This window comes from Epinephelus lanceolatus, chromosome 24 (assembly GCF_041903045.1).
Source record: "Epinephelus lanceolatus isolate andai-2023 chromosome 24, ASM4190304v1, whole genome shotgun sequence".
Lineage (NCBI taxonomy): Eukaryota > Metazoa > Chordata > Actinopteri > Perciformes > Serranidae > Epinephelus > Epinephelus lanceolatus.
Window position 1 is genome coordinate 7,050,866 of NC_135757.1, and position 22,505 is coordinate 7,073,370.

General features: G+C 41.0%; 1 protein-coding gene across 1 annotated transcript in view; it reads left to right on the top strand.

Annotated features, from left to right (window-relative positions):
• The first annotated feature begins 1,086 nt into the window (after window positions 1-1,086).
• chrm4a (cholinergic receptor, muscarinic 4a) overlaps window positions 1,087-22,505 on the top strand; it is a 43,548-nt gene continuing 22,129 nt past the window's right edge. The window contains exon 1 of the mRNA XM_033615679.2: window positions 1,087-1,216. Within this exon, the coding sequence (XP_033471570.1) occupies window positions 1,162-1,216 (55 nt within the window). The 5' untranslated portion in view covers window positions 1,087-1,161. The remainder of the gene's footprint in view (window positions 1,217-22,505) is intronic.

Genomic DNA, 22,505 nt, shown 5'->3' on the forward strand with positions numbered 1-22,505 from the left:
AGGAGGACAGTATAGCACTGGTGTGACAATGGGATCATGAGGTGCTGTCCTGTTCCTGCTTCTAAATTTCCCAGGTCCCAATCTGCTCAAGGATTCTTGTGATGTACCGGCACCCCAGATGTACGTCTAATCCAAGGTGGGGACTCTTTGGATTGGACTTGACCCTTGACACAGGATCTCTGGGAGTGTCCTGCTGTGTCCGGCACCAGTGCGTTGGCGGCAGATCCATTTAGTCCAGTAGGTTGTGAGGTGGGTTAATGGCACGTGCCACAGATGCTCATTCAGATTGAGATCTGGGGAATTCGGAGACCAGGTTGACACTTTGAGGTCTTTGTCACATTCCTTGCGTCATTCCTGAGCAATGTTTGCAGTGTGGCATGGTGCATTATCCTGCTGGGGGGCCACTGCCACTGGGGAGTACTTGAGTGGGTGGAGCATGTCAGGTGGTATCCACATGAATGCCAGAACCAAAGGTTTCCCAGCAGAACAGTCAAAATTATTCAATTCACCTGTCAGTGGTTTGAATGTTTCGGCTGATTGGTGTATATGAAACTGCCCACTTTGAGTGGTGAATTAATGTTTGTCATGCTATAACTGTAAATTTAGAATAGTGTGAAGAAATGTTTAATACCCTCAACAGAGATTAAGTTACTGAGGATTGGCTGAGGAAAATGACATCACAAGTCTCTCCCTCTCTCTCTCTCTCTCTCTCGCTCTGAATGAACGAACGCGCTCCGGTGCGCGGAAAAACCATGCGGGAGAGGCTGAGCGAACAGATTCCTGTTTTCTGGAGAATTAATGACTGATTACGAATTCTAAGTGATTGCTTGATGATGTTTGGTTATTACAGATTGTTATGACGACACAGCTGTTTGATACCGCATCTGCCCTCAGAGAGGAAAAACTGCAACATCCTACAAATTGATATCATAACAGAAAAGGATCAACAATAGAGAGTAAACTCTGGTTCTCCAGTACATAACGGAAAGGTAGAGGAGAAGGGGAAATAAAGATATAAAGGGATACATATATTAAAGCAGGACTACTGGAGTGATTTTTGTTTTTGCGCGACAGCTGGTGGGAAACTTGGAGAGAGGAAAGTGGAGAGGAGAAGCGGAGACAGAGCTCAGGTCGGCAGCTGTTGGTGCTTCGCCATGCAACATGAGTAACGACAGTAACGGAGTTGGGGGGCTTCAGCCTCCCTGGAACTTCAATGGTAAGTGAAAGACTTGATGTATTTTATACACGCGCGCAGCTGTTAGTGAAGGCTTTCACCCGAATGTTAAATAAAGGACATTAGGTAAAAATATAACCCCAGATTACAGGCGTTAAAATGTGTGCGTTTTGTGGCACTGTAATGTAAATATTATGAGATATATATAATCATGTGATTGTCAGTGGGATTTATGGTATCCAAAAAGGTGCGTAAAGTGAGTTTGATTGGGCATCTCAGCCCTGACTTTGGTAAAGTGAAGCATGAAAAGGTACAATAATAATAATAATAATAATAATAATAATGTAAATTAAAAATAAACAAAATAATAAATAAAATAAAATAATAAATATATACATAACTAAATAAATATTTATAAATAAAAACAAGCAAAACAACATGAGGCAAATTGTTTTATTTTATGGCAGGAACATTAGAAAACAGTGTATTATTATAGTTGCCCAAATAATTAAACGAGGACTGCAATTTATTTATTCTATTCTTAATACTGTCTTAACATAATGACAGTGATATTTTTCCACCTTTCTGACCAGTATTTACCAAAAAAAAAATCTCTTGGAGCATGATCGCATGATCAATTCTTTTTTTAAATCCAAACAATGACAGCAGCAGCTTTCCCTCAGGGCAGAGGAGGCAAAAAAAAAACAACTGAAGATGAGGAGAAAGGGGCGTAGGAAGACAGGAGGTGGTGAAGGAGGAGATAACAAAAACAGTGAGAAGACGAAGAGAATCAGGTTTTCAGAGATTAAAAAGCCTGAGAAAAAAACTAAACTCCTCCTCTCCTCCTCCTTTCCCCACTCTCCACTCTGCTCCTCTCTTTTACCGTTTTCATCTCCTCTTCTTCTCCTCACCTCATCGTCTTCCTCCTCTTTACATGTCTTTTACTGGAATATGAGAGTGAGAGAAGAATACGATAGCATTATTGTCCATACTGTAAAAATTAACTACACAACATATAAATGTATATGAAAGTCTAAATCTTGCATCTGCCCTTGTGGGAGACACAGACCTAAAAGAACAGATACTGAGGGACATTTGAGGGAGGAGAAAACAAATCTGAGACATGTAGTTTATAAACCATTAGACGACGCTCAATGACCAGACAGTGACTGACTCAGGATGTTCTTTTTTTTTTTTTGCTGTAGCTGCTACTTAAGTTGTTTTGGTGCTCAGTTCCAGTGCTGGATCTAGCACATTCAGCGCCCTGGGCAAGCTTCCCTTGGTGCCACCCCCCCCCCCCCCCCCCCCACCCCCAATAAAAAATATTAATTTAAGACACTATTACTGCCTTTTAAATGCACTTTATTTTTTACTAAGAAGAGCCAATAAGCTAATGACAAGTCAATATTAATAAACAATTTACATTTACTTCATTCTTTTTACAGCATATATTTAAGACTTCCGTGTTTCACGTCATCACATTGTTTGTGTGCAATGACGTCATTACGTTTTGCTACAAGCAGTCCGAAAGGCGGTGAAAATGTACGCCGACGACACAGTATTGTTCCGTCATGGCGGTGGGAGATTGTTGTTTACATGATGCTGTTGAAAACTGATCTTCAAAAGAATTATTATGGTTAGAGAGTTATTTTGTGTTGTCTGTCTACGATGATATCATTAGGTTACGCTACAAATGTCCCAAAACATGGTAAAAACGTGCGTTTGTGCCAAAGGAGCCGAGAAGCAGGTGAATAGGAATGTTGTATTTTTTTATAACATAAATTCAGCACTTTTATGATTTTTTCTGGTTTTATTGACTTACATGATCTTTTAGTTTTGAGGTTGTACAGATTTTAGGGAGATGAAATATCAAAAAATATCAATGTAGGCACTGGGGAAATATTTCTACTGCAGATGAAACTATCAAAACGGCTTTGCACTCTGATCATAAAAATGAGCATATCTCAACAACTAAAAAATGTTCGTACTTCATATAACTTACGCAGTGTTAAGAAATATTTTGATCATGTTTCTATATTTAGAAATCTTTCATATCAATATATTTTATTTATTTTTTTCAAATCTGATGAAAAACATGTCCAATTTCTGTATTTTCTTTAAATTTATGACATAATTTCAATACTGGGATCAATTTTTATGGTTTATTAACTTACGTAAGCTTTTAGATTAGATCGTACAGATTTTAGGGATATGAAGCATTTAAAGATACTCCAAGAAATGGCGTCACAATAAGCAAAACTACCAACACATGCACTGGCGGAAGGGTTAACCTGCTTTGGATTGCACCTAAGGCAGCACATATGTCGCCTACAGGAACATCCACCACTGCTCTGTTCTAAACTGCATGATACTAACTCATTTACACAGTGTATGCAGATGCAAACTTTTAGACAAACCCTGTGATGTAGTGCAGTCTGATAGAGAACAACAGCACAAAAACAACTGCTCCAAAACTCACGAAAACCTCGATGACACCTCGATGTCGACAGCAGTTAAAAGTTTAACAGATGTGATACTGAATGACTGCTATATAAGAATATATTTAATTGAATGTCTTTATGCCGCCACAGACTATTTTACAAATTGCATGCATGAAACAGCAGGCTGGGTGAATGAGTTAATACCCGGTTACCACATAAAAAAAATCTTTGTCCCTGGAAGGCAGAGAGCTGCAAGACTCTATACGTCGCGATGATTGACAGCGCTGAGCTCTAGATAAAACATCAGGGGGTTGATGTAACATTCCCCCCTCAACTCCATTTTCTGTGATTCCTCCCCTGTCTCCTCCCCTCCATCAGCAGCGCTTCTGTTCTCCTCGCTTCCCTCTCTTCACCTCTTACGTCTCCTCTCTTCCTTCTGCTCTCCTAATTCTATCCTATTTACATCCCTCCTCCTGCAGAGAGCGGATCCCTGTGGTGTCGAGGCGTGTGTGTTTGTGTGTGTGTGTGTGTGTGTGTGTGTGTGCACATATATGTGTGTGGATGAAGAATATTGGATGTGGGTGTGTGTATATATATGATTACATGCTCATATTATAGGAAGAATAATTTGTGTTTGTAGATTTCAGCGAGTGTGTGAAGCATTTCGTTCTTGTATGTATCTTGGCGTGTATTTAGATGAAATTAGTGCATGTGTCTGTGTGCGTTTGAGAAAAAGGAGAAAACACACAAGTATTGTTACTCAGTTATTATATAGGCAGAGTGTCATTTCTTGATCATAATCATGTAATTTTAACCTCATCTAATACCAGGTGTTTATTACCAAGTTAACATGTTTTGAGTAAATACCAAGTTTCGTTTGTCCATCTAAAGCTAAGAGCAGAAATCAGCCGTACAGGTTGGTGCGGTCCAGCTTTAAAATGTCTTATCACTGCGAGAATGGGTCCCTCCTCTTTGCCTGATAAATGCCTCAACAGCTCCCTGCCTGTCACTATGACGAGGAAGCTGTGGGTACTGTGTGCACGTATGGATAAGCCACAAAAGATTTTGTTTTTGGCTAATGCTGGTTTATTATGTAAGATTTCAGTAGTTTGTAATGACCTGTAGTGCTGGCTCCACTAGAGGGGGCTGTTCTGTTAGTTTTTGGTCCCTTTGGTTGAAACAACAAAAAAAGAGATGGTTACTTGTGGTGGTGTTTTCTTAACAGTGATGAATCCTCTCAGATCACAGAGTTTGGCTGCACATACACCAGCAGCTGTTTTTTTTTTGTTGCATTTCCATAAACTGTATGAATAATGGACGTAGCTACCGTTGCATCATCCATTCATCTGTGAACTCCCATTTGAAGCCTTGAGTTTTGTACTTTGGCAGTTGTCGTCTTGCTTATTGGATTCAGAGTGACCATGTTTGGGCAAGAGGGTGAAGCTGTGGATGTGATTGAAGCTCTTGTTACACAGAGATCACGCTGTAGGGCCACTGAGTCCCTTCTTCACCAACCCACTCACTCTGGAGTCGTTAAATGCCGGCGTTTGGTCAGTGACTTCTGGTATCGGGCACAGACGAAAAAAGCTTTCAGCATGATTAGGCTTTCGTAAGATGTAAACGGGTGAGTCAAAAAAAATTCCCCCCAGTATGATTGTCATGAATGACAAATTTAAATTAGCTATAGAGCTTAGGCATTTTAACATGGGGGTCTATAGGGAATGACTTGCTCTTGGAGCCAGCCTCAAGTGAGACGAACTGCAGTTTTTGACACTTCCTGTCGGCTTCATTTTTCAGCTCCGGAGGTCGCCACTTGTGAGTGCATTTACATGGACAGTTTAATTCCCTTTCCATTTGGAATGAAAGTTCATTCCTATTAAAAGTGATCTTGTAAACATCTAATTCATAATGAAAATGGCCAATGTGATTGAAAATTAGAATATTCCGTTTCTAATTCCGAATGAAAGAATTTCTCGCACTTGTATACACTCATCCCTCTTTAAGTTCATTCCGGTCTTTCTGTGCATGCTCGTTTCCTTACCCCTCTGGCGTAATGAGGTATATAGCGCACCAACCGGTTTCCATTTGCCAAAGCACAGGCTTCTATCTCCCTTCTTCAACCCTCTACCTCCCTTCTCTCCTCAACAGATGAAGCATTAGCAAAACAAGGTTGTTGTCGTACTGCTGCTTCAAGAATATAAGCAAAACAAGCCCGAAAAAGGCACTAAGAACAGTGGCGTCGAGCATCTTGTTATCCAGAACGCCCCCTATCCAATCAGAAACCTTCCCTGCCCCAAACCTTGCGCGGACCCGAATAAAGGCGATAGAGTGCCGAAGTCACGCCCCTTCCGGTGAAGCTCATGGGACCTTAGATCGGAAAAAATATGAATGGCAGTGAATGAGGAGAGAAATATTATTTTTTTGGTCCAGTTTCAGTTGTGACATGAAATCCAAATATGTCGTTAATGAATTTAAAACGTAAATTTTATGGTCAAGAAAGTCATACTTTGTGGTAAAACTGTTGAGATATAAGCTTTTGAAAAAAACGTAATTAGAAAAACTACACAGGAGGTGGTCGCGTATGTGACGTCATAGCTTTCGCTCACTTCCTGCTGCTTGGAGTGACTGCAACCTGGCACAAAACACGCAGACATCTTCAATCATAAATCGATTAATCATAAAACAGTGGAATTTCAGCGGGGAGGCCAAGCTGCAGGAAGCGAGCGAAAGCTATGACGTCACATACGCGACCTCCTCCTGTGTACTCTTGAGTCTTTCTAATTTAAAAGCTTATATCTCAACAGTTTTACCACAAAGTATGACTTGCTTGACTTTAAAATGTATGTTTTAAGTTCATTAACAACATATTTAGATTTCATGTCGCAACTCAAATGGGAACAAAAGATAATATTGCTCTCCCCATTCACTGCCATTCATATTTTTTCCGATCTAAGGTCCCATGAGCTCTACCGGAAGGGGCGTGACTTTGGCACTCTATTAAAAGGCGATTAAACTGATCTCCCGTGTAAACGCTCATTCGGAATGAATATTTCCCACGTAAACTACCTGGAAAAACTTTAATTCCAAATGATTTCATTCAGATTTATTTCATTCCGAATGAGAAGCCATCATGTAACCACACCCATTGTAGCTGCTTAACACCGGTTTGCTGCCCCCAGTGGTTGATATGGAAGTATAATTTTGAACAGAGTTGTAGTGGTAAAACACACTTGCTGTTAACACCATGAACAACCATTAACCAAATAAGACTGAAATCTTACAGTAATAGTTTTACATTTTGGGAAATACACTTACCAGGCATCCAGGAAGTCACTGCCCCAGTCAATAAATGGTACGGCATGTAACCCGTTGATTTAGAAATAATATATACCTAATATACCTAATAACTAGGTATCAGATGCCAAGATGGCCCCTATTCAGTTCAGTGCCGAAAAAAAAGGACATGGACTTAATGGCATCTGTAACCTCCTTCTAGGCCTTTGATATACCTGTCCCTGTCAAACCAGTACTTATAAAATACGTGGGCCTAATCAGAAGTTATTTTAAGCCTGAAATTAATAAAGATTGATCAGAAGTTGCAATGTTTATTACCTATATGTATAATAAAAGTATTCAGTATAGAATATTCCAATACTCAGTCTCAGCATCTGACAAGTTTTTCTTTTGCTCTCTTTCTCTCTCTTTCTCCTAATTTGTTTGCTCATGGTCACTGGCTTTTCAGTTTACAATTGAGCAGCATTCATGAACATACACACCTGCCCTCGATCAAATCCCAAGCTTTCCTCAGCTTTTGTGAATCCGGTGTAGGTTTTTAGTACCAAGGTTTTTATGTGCGGATCTACTCACAGATTCACAAAGTGTTTTACCAGTGTTTATTTAGACAAAGACTGTAACAAGCAGAAACTGCACATTTCCTATAGAAAGCATCGTGTCGACACGTGGTTTCTGAACGTCCAAAACCGACGCAGGATACCCAAAGCGTAACATTTTGACGTATAGGTCCACTGACAAAGTGGTGGTATTTGAGTTGGGATGAGAATGTGTTTTCATAACGGTGCTGGGGTCAGGATCCCCCAGGAGAGGATCACTGTCAGAACCAGACGTCAGCTTTGCTATCAACATCAAAATGCTGAAAAACTTAAACAGAATGTTTGACAGGCAGCTGACAGCAGCAAAGGAAAGAGACGAAACGACAATGGCAAAATCAAAGTTTAACTGAAAGGGTAAACTCCCGTCGTCAGCTGATTGAGCTGAAAGGAGCAAAGAGGGAGAGAGAGAATGAACAGGTAAGCAAAAAGATTGATTGAACTTCTGCTAAGCTTCATATGACCCCAGATATTTTGATGAAATATTTAATAAGCTGCAGAATATAGAGGGGGAAATTTAACATTTAAAACAGCACAGTAGAGTGAAAAGGAAATCTCACCCACATGCCCTTCTGCAGATTTATAACCCCATGGATGCTTTAGATCTACTTGATATTGTGATACCTTTAACAGCATCAGAACACATTACTAACTTTGTTAGTGGCCGTTTGGAGTCAGTCCCTGTACCTGCACACCTATTAATCATCCTGGGAGTGAGCACAGGTGCCAATCCTGAGTCGAAATTTCAGCGGCGAGGCTTACATTTTGTGTACATTTGGATCATCGCCGATTGCCTTTAAAGTGTCTTCCAAAAGGATGAAACACTTATGAGGCTTCCAAAGCTTCTTTGATGCTTCTGAAGGGATTTACAGCCCAGTTGTGATATTGATGCTTGCAAGTATAATTTCCATCTCAGGCAGTACTCTACTTCTTTACCTCTGGTTAGATCCTTTTTTCTTGACTCTGACCTTTTTTGATATATTCTCTCGATTGATTCTGCTCCAGACATGATTTGCGCTTCCTTGTTTTTGGCTTTTACATATTTCGTGAGCTTGTTCCAGATCTGCTGTTGCCTGCTTTAGTTTTTTGGGGTTTGTTTGTTCGAGTTTAGGTGCTCTATTTTCCTGTCAGTCTGTTTCCTCAGCTGCATGAACATCTTGTAATGTCTTTTCATTCATAAGAATGAACATGATGTGTTTGTGCCACAACCAGTGAATACAGGCAACAACCAAGTGGGTGTGCAGGATCAGTTCAGCGATTTAATGAAGGTATACATAGTCTTGCTGGTAGTATCAGACTCACGAGGCATGCAAGGGTCAAAACAAGAGGCAGGCAAGGGAATCCAAAGTCAGGTAACACATTTCAGAAGCCAGGGTACAGGTAAGAGATACATCTATTAGAAAGCACATGGCAACGATGACATATTGGCAAGGAATGAATGATAAAGGGCTGTTATAGTGGAAACAGATGTGTCCAATCAGATGATCTGAGAGGCGGGTCTTCGGTGGTGGTCACAACGAGTTGAGAGTTGGTAAACTGAGGCCTGTACTATGAAGCCAGTTCAACTTACCCAGGATCGTTTTGTTATCTGGCTTGACGAACGCGTCACATTGACCGTTTGGACAACCAGTGCGACAAAGCTCGTTATCAGCTAGTTCAGCCCACTCTGGGTTCTCCTATTCAGCAACGAGCGCGTTCATGTGTTGGGGCACCATCATCAGAACCATGAATGAATAATGTAGGTTGCTTCATATCACATGAGATGAAATGGTACTTAGTGCGAAGGTGAGACAGTAAATTGTCAATTGTGTGTAATGTAAACGCCGATCTTCTTTACTATATAATGACAAAAACTGTGTCTGTGTGTGTTCCATGTTTTTCTCCTCACTGACTTGGTCAATCCATGTGAAATTTGGCACAGTGGTAGAGGGTCATGGGAGGATGCCAATGAAGCAATATTACATCAATTGGCCAAAGGGGGGCGCTATAGCAACCGACTGAAATTGCAAACTTTGAATGGGCATATCTCATGCCCCGTATGTCGTAGACTTTGCACAGAGATGCCTCTCCTCATGAGGAACACATTTGCCTCAAGAACCCATAACTTCCGCTTATATAGATTTTCTGCCATTTTGAATTTTTTGAAAAACACTTCAAATCGATCTCTTCCTATGAAGTTTGACCGATCTGCATTAAACTGGGTGAACATAATCTAGGGACCAATATCTAAAGTTCCCTCTTGGCAAACAGACCTAACCCCTACCCCTAACCCTATGACCACATCATCAAATTGGGGGCGCTAGAGAGCTAATTTCTTATCCAGGCCTAATCGCCATATTGATTTTTACTAAACTTGGTAGATATGTAGAACAGGACGCCTCAAGGTGACTGGAGAAATTTAACTCTAATTGGCAACTGGGTGGCGCTATAACAACAGAAAAATGCTTAAAAATGGCTAAAATGTGACTGATCGCTGTGGCTCCCCCTGTGGACCAATGTTGTTTTTTTCCTAATTTTTGGTATGACTAAGTCATGGTATGGTATGCTGTACATAATCATAGAAACTGTCAGTTTGTCATTCTGTCTGTCCCACGTTTTTCTACTCACTGATGTGGTCAATCTATGTGAAACTGCACATAGGCATTGAGGATTGGCATAGGTAGAAGGTGACAAAGCTATTTTTTCCAAATGTGTATGTGGGCAACTGTGCACTCAATGGGTATGGTCTAGTCTGTAATCTAATGACGGAAATGTAGAAATATCGGAATTACTATCCAAAAAGTCTTAAAAGACATCTAGGTATCACTGGACTGTTATACTATACTGTATGATCTGATTGGTTAGAGGTCAGGGTGCTGACAGACTATGATTCAATCCTGCTTTGTAGTACAGTCTTCTGGTGGAAGCGGTCGCTGGATACCCAGAGCTGAACCACTTTACAAGTTGCAGTTACCACAATCTCAATAGGAGGATTGGCAAGAGTTGCTGAGGGCATCTAGTGGATGGTTTAATGATTGCAGGTCTGGGGAGTGAAAGGACTTTAAAGTAGAGGTCCTCAGCCTGTTCTCATTTGCTCCACTGGCCAAAGAAAGGTGGACCAGAGAGCAGTTTTTGGCAGTAAGACGATAATTAATACATTTGATTAATACATTTTGAAGGTGGTGAGTTTCATTTTTGTCATCATAAATTCAGTCGATAGACGTCTTCAGGAAGTCATAGAGGTGCAGAACTAAAGGCTAAACAGGCTAAATTCCCATATTCCTCATCTTTGTGCGAAACCATTTCTCTCCTCCGACAGCTCCACTGCTTTTTAGCCGCACATCAATCTGGCTGTGCTGCCCCTCCTCCACCCACTCTGCATTCAGCAGAAAGTGTTGCTGCTCCTTCTCATTCTATCAGCTCCAAACAGCTCCAGCATGTTTGTAGAACAGTGACCACTGCAAACACTGATGCTTTAATCCGTTTTATTGTTTACTTTCCATTTTAAGTAACTCACAAGTGCATTCAAAGTTGGTTGGATCTTTTTTGTCTTTCCTTTTCCAAGTTGCCATTTGGTAGAGATAGTTTGAGTTGGAGCTGAAGCTTGAAATTAATCTCGGAACATTTTGTCAATTCATCTTTCAGGCATTTTTCAGTCACATTTCCTGCTCCGGCTTCCTCCCACAGTCCAAAGACATGCAGGTCTTTGGTTGTCTGTCTCATTGTATTAGCCCTGTGATAGCCTGGCGACCTGTAGGCCAGGCTCCAGCCCCCCGTGACCCCCAACAGGATAAGGAGTTACTGAAAATGAATGAATGAATGAATGAATGACAAGTGTTTGCATGAGCAATAGTAAACAGGATCCTCTGGCAGTGAGGACATATCAGTAGAAGGAAAATGCAGAGTAGAGAAGTGATTAATTCAATTATTAATTTAGATTAATTCTTTAGCCATATTTTATTCACAAATACTGGTGGGGGTTGGGTGTGTGTGTGTGTGTGTGTGTGAGGCTTTTATCGTGCCACTAGCATCCTTTACAACCTGTGGTTTTGCTGTCATCTTCTCCTCTGTTTCCACCCTGTAATGGCCTAGTTTTGAGGATACTGCAGTTGCCATGTTGCATTTACTGTGTGGCTGTTTATGTGTGTCCCAATGTGAATGTGTATGTGTCAGCCCCAGATGTTGGTACTGGCACATTCGCTATGAGCTGGCATCAAAACGGGCACAGAGGGATGTAAAGTTGGAGAGGGAGGGTAGGATGCAGAGGGAGGATAGAGGAATTAGAGGATAGGGGGTAGACTAGAGGCAGATGAGGATTTATGCCAACTGTTCAAAGCTAGAAAGGACAACTAGTCTGGTAGGATTAGAAGTGATTGTGCTAGCATTGCTAATATTCTATTCATTTTTGCCCGAGAATATGCTTCTAACTAGATCTAATGAAGAATCAGATTGATCTTTAGAAAATGTAACAATACAGTAATGTCTGAGTTCTCGAATACTAGCTGTCACGTCAACAACTACTATTTGAACTTGAGCTTTGTTTGACACAGGCTTACTTCTTGATGTGCTTCTGCTTTAATTAGCTGTTCTTTTCTCAGAGCAACAGAATGCTAAGTATGACTTGTGATGTTATTGTGCCGATTCAGTGCTGTGGAGACAACAACAACTGGCAATATGTTTTTGGGGTTTCCGTCCATCCCTCCCATTATTGTGAATGTGATATCTGGAGAACACCTCACAGAAATGTCTTCAAATTTGGCACAAATGCACTATCTCAAGAACAATTTTAGCTAATTTCTTCAAATTTGGCCCAAACGTCCATTTTGAGTCAAGGGTGAACTAATAAGGATTTTGTGGTCAAAGGGCAAGGTCACTGTCACCCCATCCATTGCATTCTCCTGAATTGAACATAATACCTAAAGAACACATTGAGGGAGTTTCTTCAAATTTGGCACAAACATCCACTTGGACTTAATGATGAATTGATTATAATTTTGGGTCAAAGGGCAAGGTCACTGTCACCCCATCCATTGCATTCTCCTGAACTGAACATAATACCTAAAGAACACATTGAGGGATTTTCTTCAAATTTGGCACAAACGTCCACTTGGACTTAATGATGAATTGATTATAATTTTGGGTCAAAGGGCAAGGTCACTGTCACCCCATCCATTGCATTCTCCTGAACTGAACATAATACCTAAAGAACACCTTGTGGGATTTTCTTCAAATTTGGCACAAACGTCCACTTGGACTTAATGATGAATTGATTATAATTTTGGGTCAAAGGGCAAGGTCACTGTCACCCCATCCATTGCATTCTCCTGAACTGAACATAATACCTAAAGAACACCTTGTGGGATTTTCTTCAAATTTGGCACAAACGTCCACTTGGACTTAATGATGAATTGATTATAATTTTGGGTCAAAGGGCAAGGTCACTGTCACCCCATCCATTGCATTCTCCTGAACTGAACATAATACCTAAAGAACACATTGAGGGAGTTTCTTCAAATTTGGCACAAACGTCCACTTGGACTTAATGATGAATTGATTATAATTTTGGGTCAGAGGGCAAGGTCACTGTCACCCCATCCATTGCATTCCCCTGAACTGAACATAATACCTAAAGAACACACTGAGGGAGTTTCTTCAAATTTGGCACAAACGTCCACTTGGACTTAATGATGAATTGATTATAATTTTGGGTCAAAGGGCAAGGTCACTGTCACCCCATCCATTGCATTCTCCTGAACTGAACATAATACCTAAAGAACACATTGAGGGAGTTTCTTCAAATTTGGCACAAACGTCCACTTGGACTTAATGATGAATTGATTATAATTTTGGGTCAAAGGGCAAGGTCACTGTCACCCCATCCATTGCATTCTCCTGAATTGAACATAATACCTAAAGAACACACTGAGGGAGTTTCTTCAAATTTGGCACAAACGTCCACTTGGACTTAATGATGAATTGATTATAATTTTGGGTCAGAGGGCAAGGTCACTGTCACCCCATCCATTGCATTCTCCTGAACTGAACATAATACCTAAAGAACACCTTTTGGGATTTTCTTCAAATTTGGCACAAACGTCCACTTGGACTTAATGATGAATTGATTATAATTTTGGGTCAAAGGGCAAGGTCACTGTCACCCCATCCATTGCATTCTCCTGAACTGAACATAATACCTAAAGAACACCTTGAGGGAGTTTCTTCAAATTTGGCACAAACGTCCACTTGGACTTAATGATGAATTGATTATAATTTGGTAGTCAAAGGGCAAGGTCACTGTCACCCCATCCATTGCATTCTCCTGAACTAAACATAATACCTAAAGTACACCTTTTGGGATTTTCTTCAAATTTGGCACAAACATCCAGTGAATACCATAATAATTAAATTAATTTAATTAACTGGGAGTTCAGCTGCACTTCTCCTATATTATGGAGATATTTTGTATACTCTTATGTCTGTCTGTTGTGACTGTAGCCCGATGTATGAAAGCTGACCTATATTACTGAATGTTGCCGCAAAACATATTGTCTCACTCACCAGATAAAAAGTTTCTTATCTACTGAAGATGCCTGGAAACATTAGATGGTGCCTAATAACCTTCACTGTACAGCTCGCAGACAGATACATGCATCGTTGGAGACAGAAAACTGAGGTTTTTTGAGGACGCGGACATGTGGTACACCGGACTGCGATGAAGAGATAAGGTCAGCTCAGTGGAAGTGCATCTTGGAAAAGCTCTGAGGAAATGTGTTGAAGGAAATAATGCAACTAAAGTCATCTCACTCAGTCCCAGTAGAACTTGTATTACTGGAATCGTTGGTACTGATGTTAATCAAAAGCCACTATAATAGCACTTTAATAGCATTAAGTGTAATCTGTTAAAATGGCTCTAGAGGATGTAGCGATAGAGCAGTACATGGTTGAAGAGTGGCTTTTTAAATATCCTTGTGCTTAATTACCCTAACCTCAAGTGACATTTCTGGTGAACAAGGTGTAGAAGAAGTGAGTGTGAAGACACAGAGCCTGGGACTGCGTGCAAGTCTGCATAAAGTCAGCTGCTGAGCTACAGCCCGTTACACCTCCATTCAGTGTCCTCCTGCAGTGTGACTGTAAGTCATACAACCAGATTCACTATATAGTCCCATTCTTGTGGATGTAATATCTCAAGAACACCTTGAGAGGTTTATTTATCAAATTGGCACAATTGCCCACTTGGACTCAAGGATAAACTGATTCGATTTTGGTGGTCAGAGGTCAAGGTTACTCTGACCTTGTGTCCATCTCATTCTTGTGAACACAATAGCTCAAAAGGGCCTTGAGGGAATTTCCTCAGATTTGTCACAATCGTCCGATTGTACTCACGAATAAACTGATCAGAATTTGATGGATGAAGGTAAAAAGTCAAGATCAAGGTCACCATGACCTCACAGACCTCACCAGATACTGAATTGGTGACACTAATCTTGGGTGCCCACTTTGAAACTCTGCTGACTGTATAGATCTTCCGTGCTGTAGGGTTGAAGATGTGTCTGAAGTATTCATGTTTTCAACTCAAATTCATTCAGTTAAAGCAGTAATGCTTCTTAGCCAAACAAAAGTTATTGCTCTCTACGCGGTTGGTATCATAGGCCTTGACCTTTTGTGAATCATATCCGTACCTAAAAGGAAATTCTAGAAGGTTGTTGAACACGACGAATTCTCTTAGTCGCTTAAGAATCAGTCTGTTGGTACAAGTGGTTCTTACATGAGGCCCATTGTCTTGTTTTACCCTCAGAGGGATAAAGGCCAGTGATGAAGTCCGATGTGGGACCATGGTCAGTGGGAAACTGGAGGGGTTTGATAGGGCTGTAGCATGTGCTGGGAACATACCTGGCAGGTCGCCTTGAATCCAAGTGTCTGCCTTTATTGTTGGTCATCAGCATCCCTACTGTACCTCAAAAATGGCATGAGCCCACTGGAGAACTGAGGAGTGGAGGGGATGTGGGACAAATAGCCAGTTAGCAGGGCAAGCATCCACAACATGGAACAGACGCAGGCAAAAGTCCAATACTAGCAAAAGGTCATCAATATAGAAAATAGAGAGCAGTGGCTGGAATGCTGAGGTGACTGAGCATAGAGGGAAATTTGGCAAAGAGAAATGTAGTTGATACACAGGCACTCAGGGCTCCAGCACGCTCCATGAAGCATCATACTCCTATTTTGACTATGTGCGCACAATCTGCAACAATTTCTGTGTACATACACTGTTAGTCAAGGTCTCATCCACTATAGTTGGTGCTGTGGTCAGATCTACAGCAAGTGGATTTGCCCAGTTGCATGAGTACACTTACGCAGGCTAAGTTTGTAGTTCATTTTTTATTCTTGAGAAATATGTTATCTGATTATTGACTTATTTTAGAAAGAAGCAGAATAAGAAGTGATTGAGTTGGGGTTCCCATAGACCAGTGAGTGAGTGAGTGAGTGAGTCATCAACAGAATCAGGTGCAGCTAGTGTGGCCACATACTCTGATGCTAATATTTCAATTTAGAGAAGCAAGAGCTCGGTCCTGTGTTTGTGGAGCCTGCCACAAGAAGCATTCTGTGAGCAAGTCTGATGTGCTGTAACATGCATGTTGAAAGATGGGCTGACTGGACTGGAAGTTAAAAAACAAATTTGCCACAGCAAAAGAAGAAGAAGAAAAAACCCACATACTTATACTGTAAAAAATAGTTTATACGTTGGATGATGGGCATCTAAAATGCTCCAGAAACCCTTTAAACTAGAGTTACCATCTTGCGGTTACCTCCAGTTGCTGTTACAATTTCCACTTGTGTCTCTAAAAACATGGCTGTTTCCCCCCGGCAACACAGCTATACAATCAGCACAGTTTCAAGGTGGACACCCAAGATCAGAGTCACCAATTCAGTATCTGACCAAATGTCTCTCCTTTTCCTGAGTTATGACGTTAAAATGTGACGGAAAAACGTACTTTCAGAACATCGTGATGTCACAGTGAAGTTGACCTTTGACCTTTTGGATATATAATGTCATTTAACTTAATAATTTTATCGTATTAGACATTTGTGTGAAAATTTGTCATAATTAGTGTATAAATTCTTGAGTTATGGCCAAAAATATGTTTTGTGAGATCAAAGTGACCTTGACTCTTGACCTTCAACCACCAAAATGTAATCAGTTCACTCCTGTGTCCAGGTGGATGTTTGTGCCAAATTTAAGGAAACATTTCTTCTTGAAATATCACCTTCATCAGAATGAAACAGACGCAAGGTCACAGTGACTTTGACCTTTGACCACTAAACTCTAATCACTTGCCAAATCCAAGTGGATGTTTGTGCCAAGAACACTGTGATGTCACATTGAAGTTGACCTTTGACCTTTTGGATACATAATGTCATTTAACTTAATGTTATACTATTAGACCTTTGTGTGAAAAATTGTCATAATCAGCATGTAAATTCTTGAGTTATTGCCAAAAATATGTTTTGTGAGATCACAGTGACCTTGATCTTTCGCTTTCAACCACCAAAATGTAATAAGTTTACTCTTGTGTCCAGGTGGATGTTTTTGCCAAATTTAAGGAAACATTTCTTCTTGAAATATCACCGTCATGAGAATGAAACAGACGCAAGGTCAGGGTGACTTTGACCTTTGACCACCAAACTCTAATCACTTGCTGAATCCAAGTGGACGTTTGTGCCAAGAACATTGTGATGTCACAGTGAGGCTGACCTTTGACCTGCAACAGACCTTTTGGATACATAATGTCATTTAATTTAATAATGTTATCCTATTAGACAATTGTGTCAAAATTTGTCATAATTAGCATATAGATTCTTGATTTATGGCCAAAAATATGTTTTGTGAGATCACAGTGACCTTGACCGTTGACCTTCAACCACCAAAATGTAATCAGTTCACTCCTGTGTCCAGGTGGGTGTTTGTGCCAAATCTGAGGAAAAAGTCCTTCTTGAGATATCACCTTCATGAGAATGAAACAGACACAAGGTCACAATGAGTCTGACCTTTAACCACCAAATTCTAATCACTTGCCGAATCCAAGTGGTTGTTTGCGCCAAACTTTACGAAATTGAGATGGATGGAAGGACCACCCAAAAAAATAATGCCATGGGCCACTACCATCACCGGTGCAGGGGCATATAAACTATGGTGGTGTGGATTGCCCTTTAGATTTGATGTTGCTCTTTTACACTCTACTACTTGCTGCCCATTGCTGATTAATGTTTTAGCCACACTTGCATTGGTTGGTTGGTCCACCACTTTGGCACCAACTAAAATATCCCAGCATTGTACTGAGGTATAATGTATTTGTGTGTGTGGCAGTGACAGCTGCTCTCAAACTGACGAGGCATGAAATTTAGTCTCTTGCCCCCTTGTGGAACTGGGCCAAAATAAAGCCCAAAGAAAAAAGCTATTAAGCAACATGTATGGGAATGGAGAGACAGACTGATGCTAAAAAAAGAGAGAGGAGCTCCATTACAGTGTGAATGTGTCAAATAGAATAGCTAATGTTGCCAGTACACACACACACACACACACATACAGTACACACACTCGCATGCATATCCATAATCACACAGAGTGCTGCTGGCCGTGCGGTGTGAAATACGGATTGGCAATGCTATGATGTGCTCGGGGACGGGGAGGAAAACCCTCTCTCTCTCTCTCTCTCTCTCTCTCTCTCTCTCTCTCTCTCTCTCCTTTGATTGACCAAAGGAAAAAGAGGCGCCAAACAAGAGAGATGTAGAGATGAAGAGAAAGGAAGGAGGAAGTGTCTACGGGCGGACAAAGACAGAAACCAGATTTCCTCTGGCCTGATTTATAGAATTTAATTGTTTTATCGGGATTAATATTTGAAGATAACTTTCTTGAAACTGCATCGAATCAGTCAATCAAGTAAAAGTTAAGTGACAGGCTTAAAATATCTCTATGGGAAAACACCATCTGCTCCGCAGGCGGCTGTGGCTCAGGAGGTAGAGCTGGTCGTCCACTAATTGAAAGATGGGCGATTCATTCCTGGCTCCTCCAGTCCATATGTTGAAGTATCCTTGAACTCTTGATTGCTCCCAATGGCTGTGCCATCGATGTGTGAGTGTGTGTGAATGTTTAACTGAGGAGCAGGTGCCTCCTTTTATGGTACACCAGTGTGTAAATGGTCCTGCCTTTCTAGTCTTCCGACTCCTCAAAGCACATTGACACCACAGAGGCCGAGGCACCACCTGCTACTCAGTTTTTAGGCATCTAGACACTGATGGCACAAAGATACTTCACCAAGCAGACTGGAGGAGTCGAGAGTTGAACCACTGGCTCTACCTCTGAGCAACAGCCACCACAGTGTGAGTGAGTAATGTGACATGTTGTGTAAAAGCACTTTGAGTGGCTGAAAGACTAGAAAGGCGCTTTGAAAGTGCAAGTCCATTTACGATATAGCCCTAACTTTTTAGAAACATTAGGCATCCACAGAACAGTGCCTGCAGTCAATCAAAAGGAGTGCCAGCCCAGAACACAGAGTAGCTCAGATTACAACACACACAGAGGGACTGTGACTTCATTCTCTACTCAGGACGCCATTACTCCACTATATCTTTACATACCAGAGGTGTTGACTCGGGTCACATGACTTGGACTTGAGTCACAAATGTAAAGACTTTAGACTCGACTTGGACTTTAACACCTTTGACTTGGGACTTCACTTGGACTTAAAAATATTTGGTTTCACATGAGACACAAACACTGATCTCCTGGGAAAAGTCCTGTGTTTTTATGACCTATCCAACACACCAATCTACCCTCTGAATTTTCACTCTTCATGCTTCATGCTACTTCCTTCTTTACCTCTGTCAGTGCATTGGTCACGTGACTGCACTTAATTGCCAAGATCCTGTCCGGCAACGTCCAATTAAGTTGCAAGAGAGAACCATGAAATCAATCAACTCAATCGAATCAGTTCCACCACAGGAGATGCTTGATGTTCTCTGCAATTGGGTGTAAAGATATAGATGTGCATATATTGGTATCAGCATTGGCAACTGGCCAAAATGAGTTGGAAACTATTGACATATCGAATATCGGCAAAAATCCAATATCATGCATCCCTAATGAAGTACTAATGTAACTAACTAAACTTGGAAGACTTGAGACTTGAGACAATGACTTGGTCCTTCCTCTGTTACATTACCCTTCTAGTTGGTAATATACTTAGTAGTTGGGGCACAGGAGTCAGCCTCTTTCTCTGCTCTATATTTCCTTGTCTCTTCTGGGGAGACAGTATCCCGCCATCACTGGATTAAAACCCCGAATCTCTCTGTGATACTGCACTGACAGCGAAAACTCACTCGAGATCCCCACGTTACCAAGTCTGCACCGCCTAACAGTTGGTACAGCAGCACTTTTGGGGATTAGGGATGTCAGAGCAGTGAAGTGAACCCTCTGAGGCAAGTCTAATACTCCAGATATTTTTCATTATGAATATTAAGAGAGGAACATTTAAATGGTGCAGGTGAAAATGTAAATTCATTAAAACTAGCGAATAAACAGACATCAGGAGAAGTTTAAAACCATGAATGTGCGTGGCAGATCCTCAGGCATGTTTGATGTCGTCACCAAGAGTGCAAGAGTGAGTGTGCTCCCCAACCTCAGATGTCTTTACACCCAGGGATGGTGTCAGCAGTGTCGGCAGCTGATTCAGCCCGATTCTGGGGCGTCATTCAAGCCGAGTTTGAGCCGATGCTGAGCCAGGTCATTTTAGATAACGGCCCAGTGATGGTAGTGTTAGCAGTCGGGAATGGGCCAGCTGATTTGGTGTGATTCTGGGGTGTCATTCATGCAGAGTTTAAGCCAAGTTGGGCAACCGGACACAGCCCAGCTAATTTCATCTTGCATGCCAAGTTAAGGCCGATGCTGGGCCAGGTCATTTTGGCAACCTGTTGCACCAAGAAAATAGTCATTTGATAAGAAAGATCTCATTATGTTAGATGTGTTTCACATCCCCTACGATGGCAAAGCAACCCTGGCACATGCAAAACACCAGGAACCGGCAGGTGGGTCTTTCAGCTCCGGTGTTTTAATTTGCTCTCCTCATAGTGATCTACTCGGACACCATTTTGTTTGTTGAATTAACCTCTTAATCTGTGACTTTTTCACATCTATTCAAATTTAATCTCATATTATGAGTCTAATCTTATTTTACTATAGAATGACGAAAACTCTGTGTGTGTCTGTTCCACGTTTTTCTCCTCACTGACTTGGTCAATCCATGTGAAATTTGGCACAGTGGTAGAGGGTCATGGGAGGATGCCAATGAAGCAATATTACATCAATTGGCCAAAGGGGGGCGCTATAGCAACCGATTGAAATTGCAAACTTTGAATGAACATATCTCATGCCCCGTATGTCGTAGAGACATGAAACTTTGCACAGAGATGCCTCTCCTCATGAGGAACACATTTGCCTCAAGAACCCATAACTTTCACTTATATAGATTTTCCGCCATTTTGAATTTTTTGAAAAACACTTCAAATCGATCTCTTCCTAGGAAGTTTGAGCGATCTGCATGAAACTGGGTGAACATAATCTAGGGACCAATATCTAAAGTTCCCTCTTGGCAAAAGTTGGAAAATTTACTAAAACTGTCCCACGTTTTTCTACTCACTGACGTGGTCAGTCTATGTGAAACTGCACATAGGCATTGAGGATTGGCATAGGTAGAAGGTGGCAAAGCTACTAATGGGTATGGACTAGTAGATTTATTATTTAAGACTTTATTCACATAGATTTATGACTTTCTTCTTGAAATCTAACATTATTTTGTTGTCTTCAACATGGTCTCAGGGTCACTGCTAGTCTCTTAATAGGGCAGTGCAGTGGCAAATATATACAGGAAATGGACTAGCTTGCTTTATCAGCAGCCTCTGCCAAGGTTTCTGCGCTCTGTATGTCCACCATCCCCCAACCACCTCCCTGAGAATCCATCATGGTACATACATGTATTAATTCAATAACTCTCTCAACATATGGCAGGCAGCAATTACACTGTCACCACAACGTAATTATGAAAACAATTAAGTAATATACAAACATAATTTGTAGGACACAGGGTTGTGTTTTAGCAGTAATGTCAGCATTACTGTAATGAGTACACTATTATCATAACCAATAAAGATCAAGGCTGCAATAAGCCATGTGAATAAAGACTTTTTAAATAGTATGTTTCCTGGTGCTGGTAGCAAAATCATTTGTTTGTGATGTTGACACAACAGGCTTAACTGGTCTGTAAGGCATTGTGTACCTCAGTGAGGCCCACATGCAAAAGCCCACAATGGACCAATGATTAGGATAATGCTGTGGGCTGTGCAGTGGGACCTGTGGGTTTAGTGTTGGTTTGCTCGAGTCTTTACTTCCCACTAAACAACAACAGCGGCCCCACGGGGGCTTGTTTGCTGGAAAACTGCTCGACCAGCTTCCTTCCCTGTGGACAGTTTTAGATTTCTTCCTCATTTTGAGCTGTCTTTTCAAAATTTAACACAGGTATTTTGATTTCAGCCTGGGGTTATAAGAGGAGAAGTCACCCCATTGTTCACCTGGTCCTCCTCTGGGGACACGTTGGGAGGGAGATAATGATAAAGACAAGAAAAAGAGACATGTGCATGAGTATTTTAAACACCTGACAACATTTCAAATCCAAGACGCAACAACTTTAACTCTACACTCAAATAATAACACACAGCTGAATCAACATTGCTGTTACAGGAGCATTTATAACAAGGATTTGCTGAATTCATTACAACGTTCATACATTTCTATTTTTAAACACTCAGTTTGAGAGCAGCTCTTGCTATGTTATTCAGCATAAATTTAGAATTTCAGATCTAAAGCCGCAGTAGGTAAATGAGTGTGAGGCGCACGAACATCCTCAGTTGTATAATTTAATATAATGTCTATTTTAGATGAATATTTCAATAGAGTGCTGGCTGACTGTTGACTGT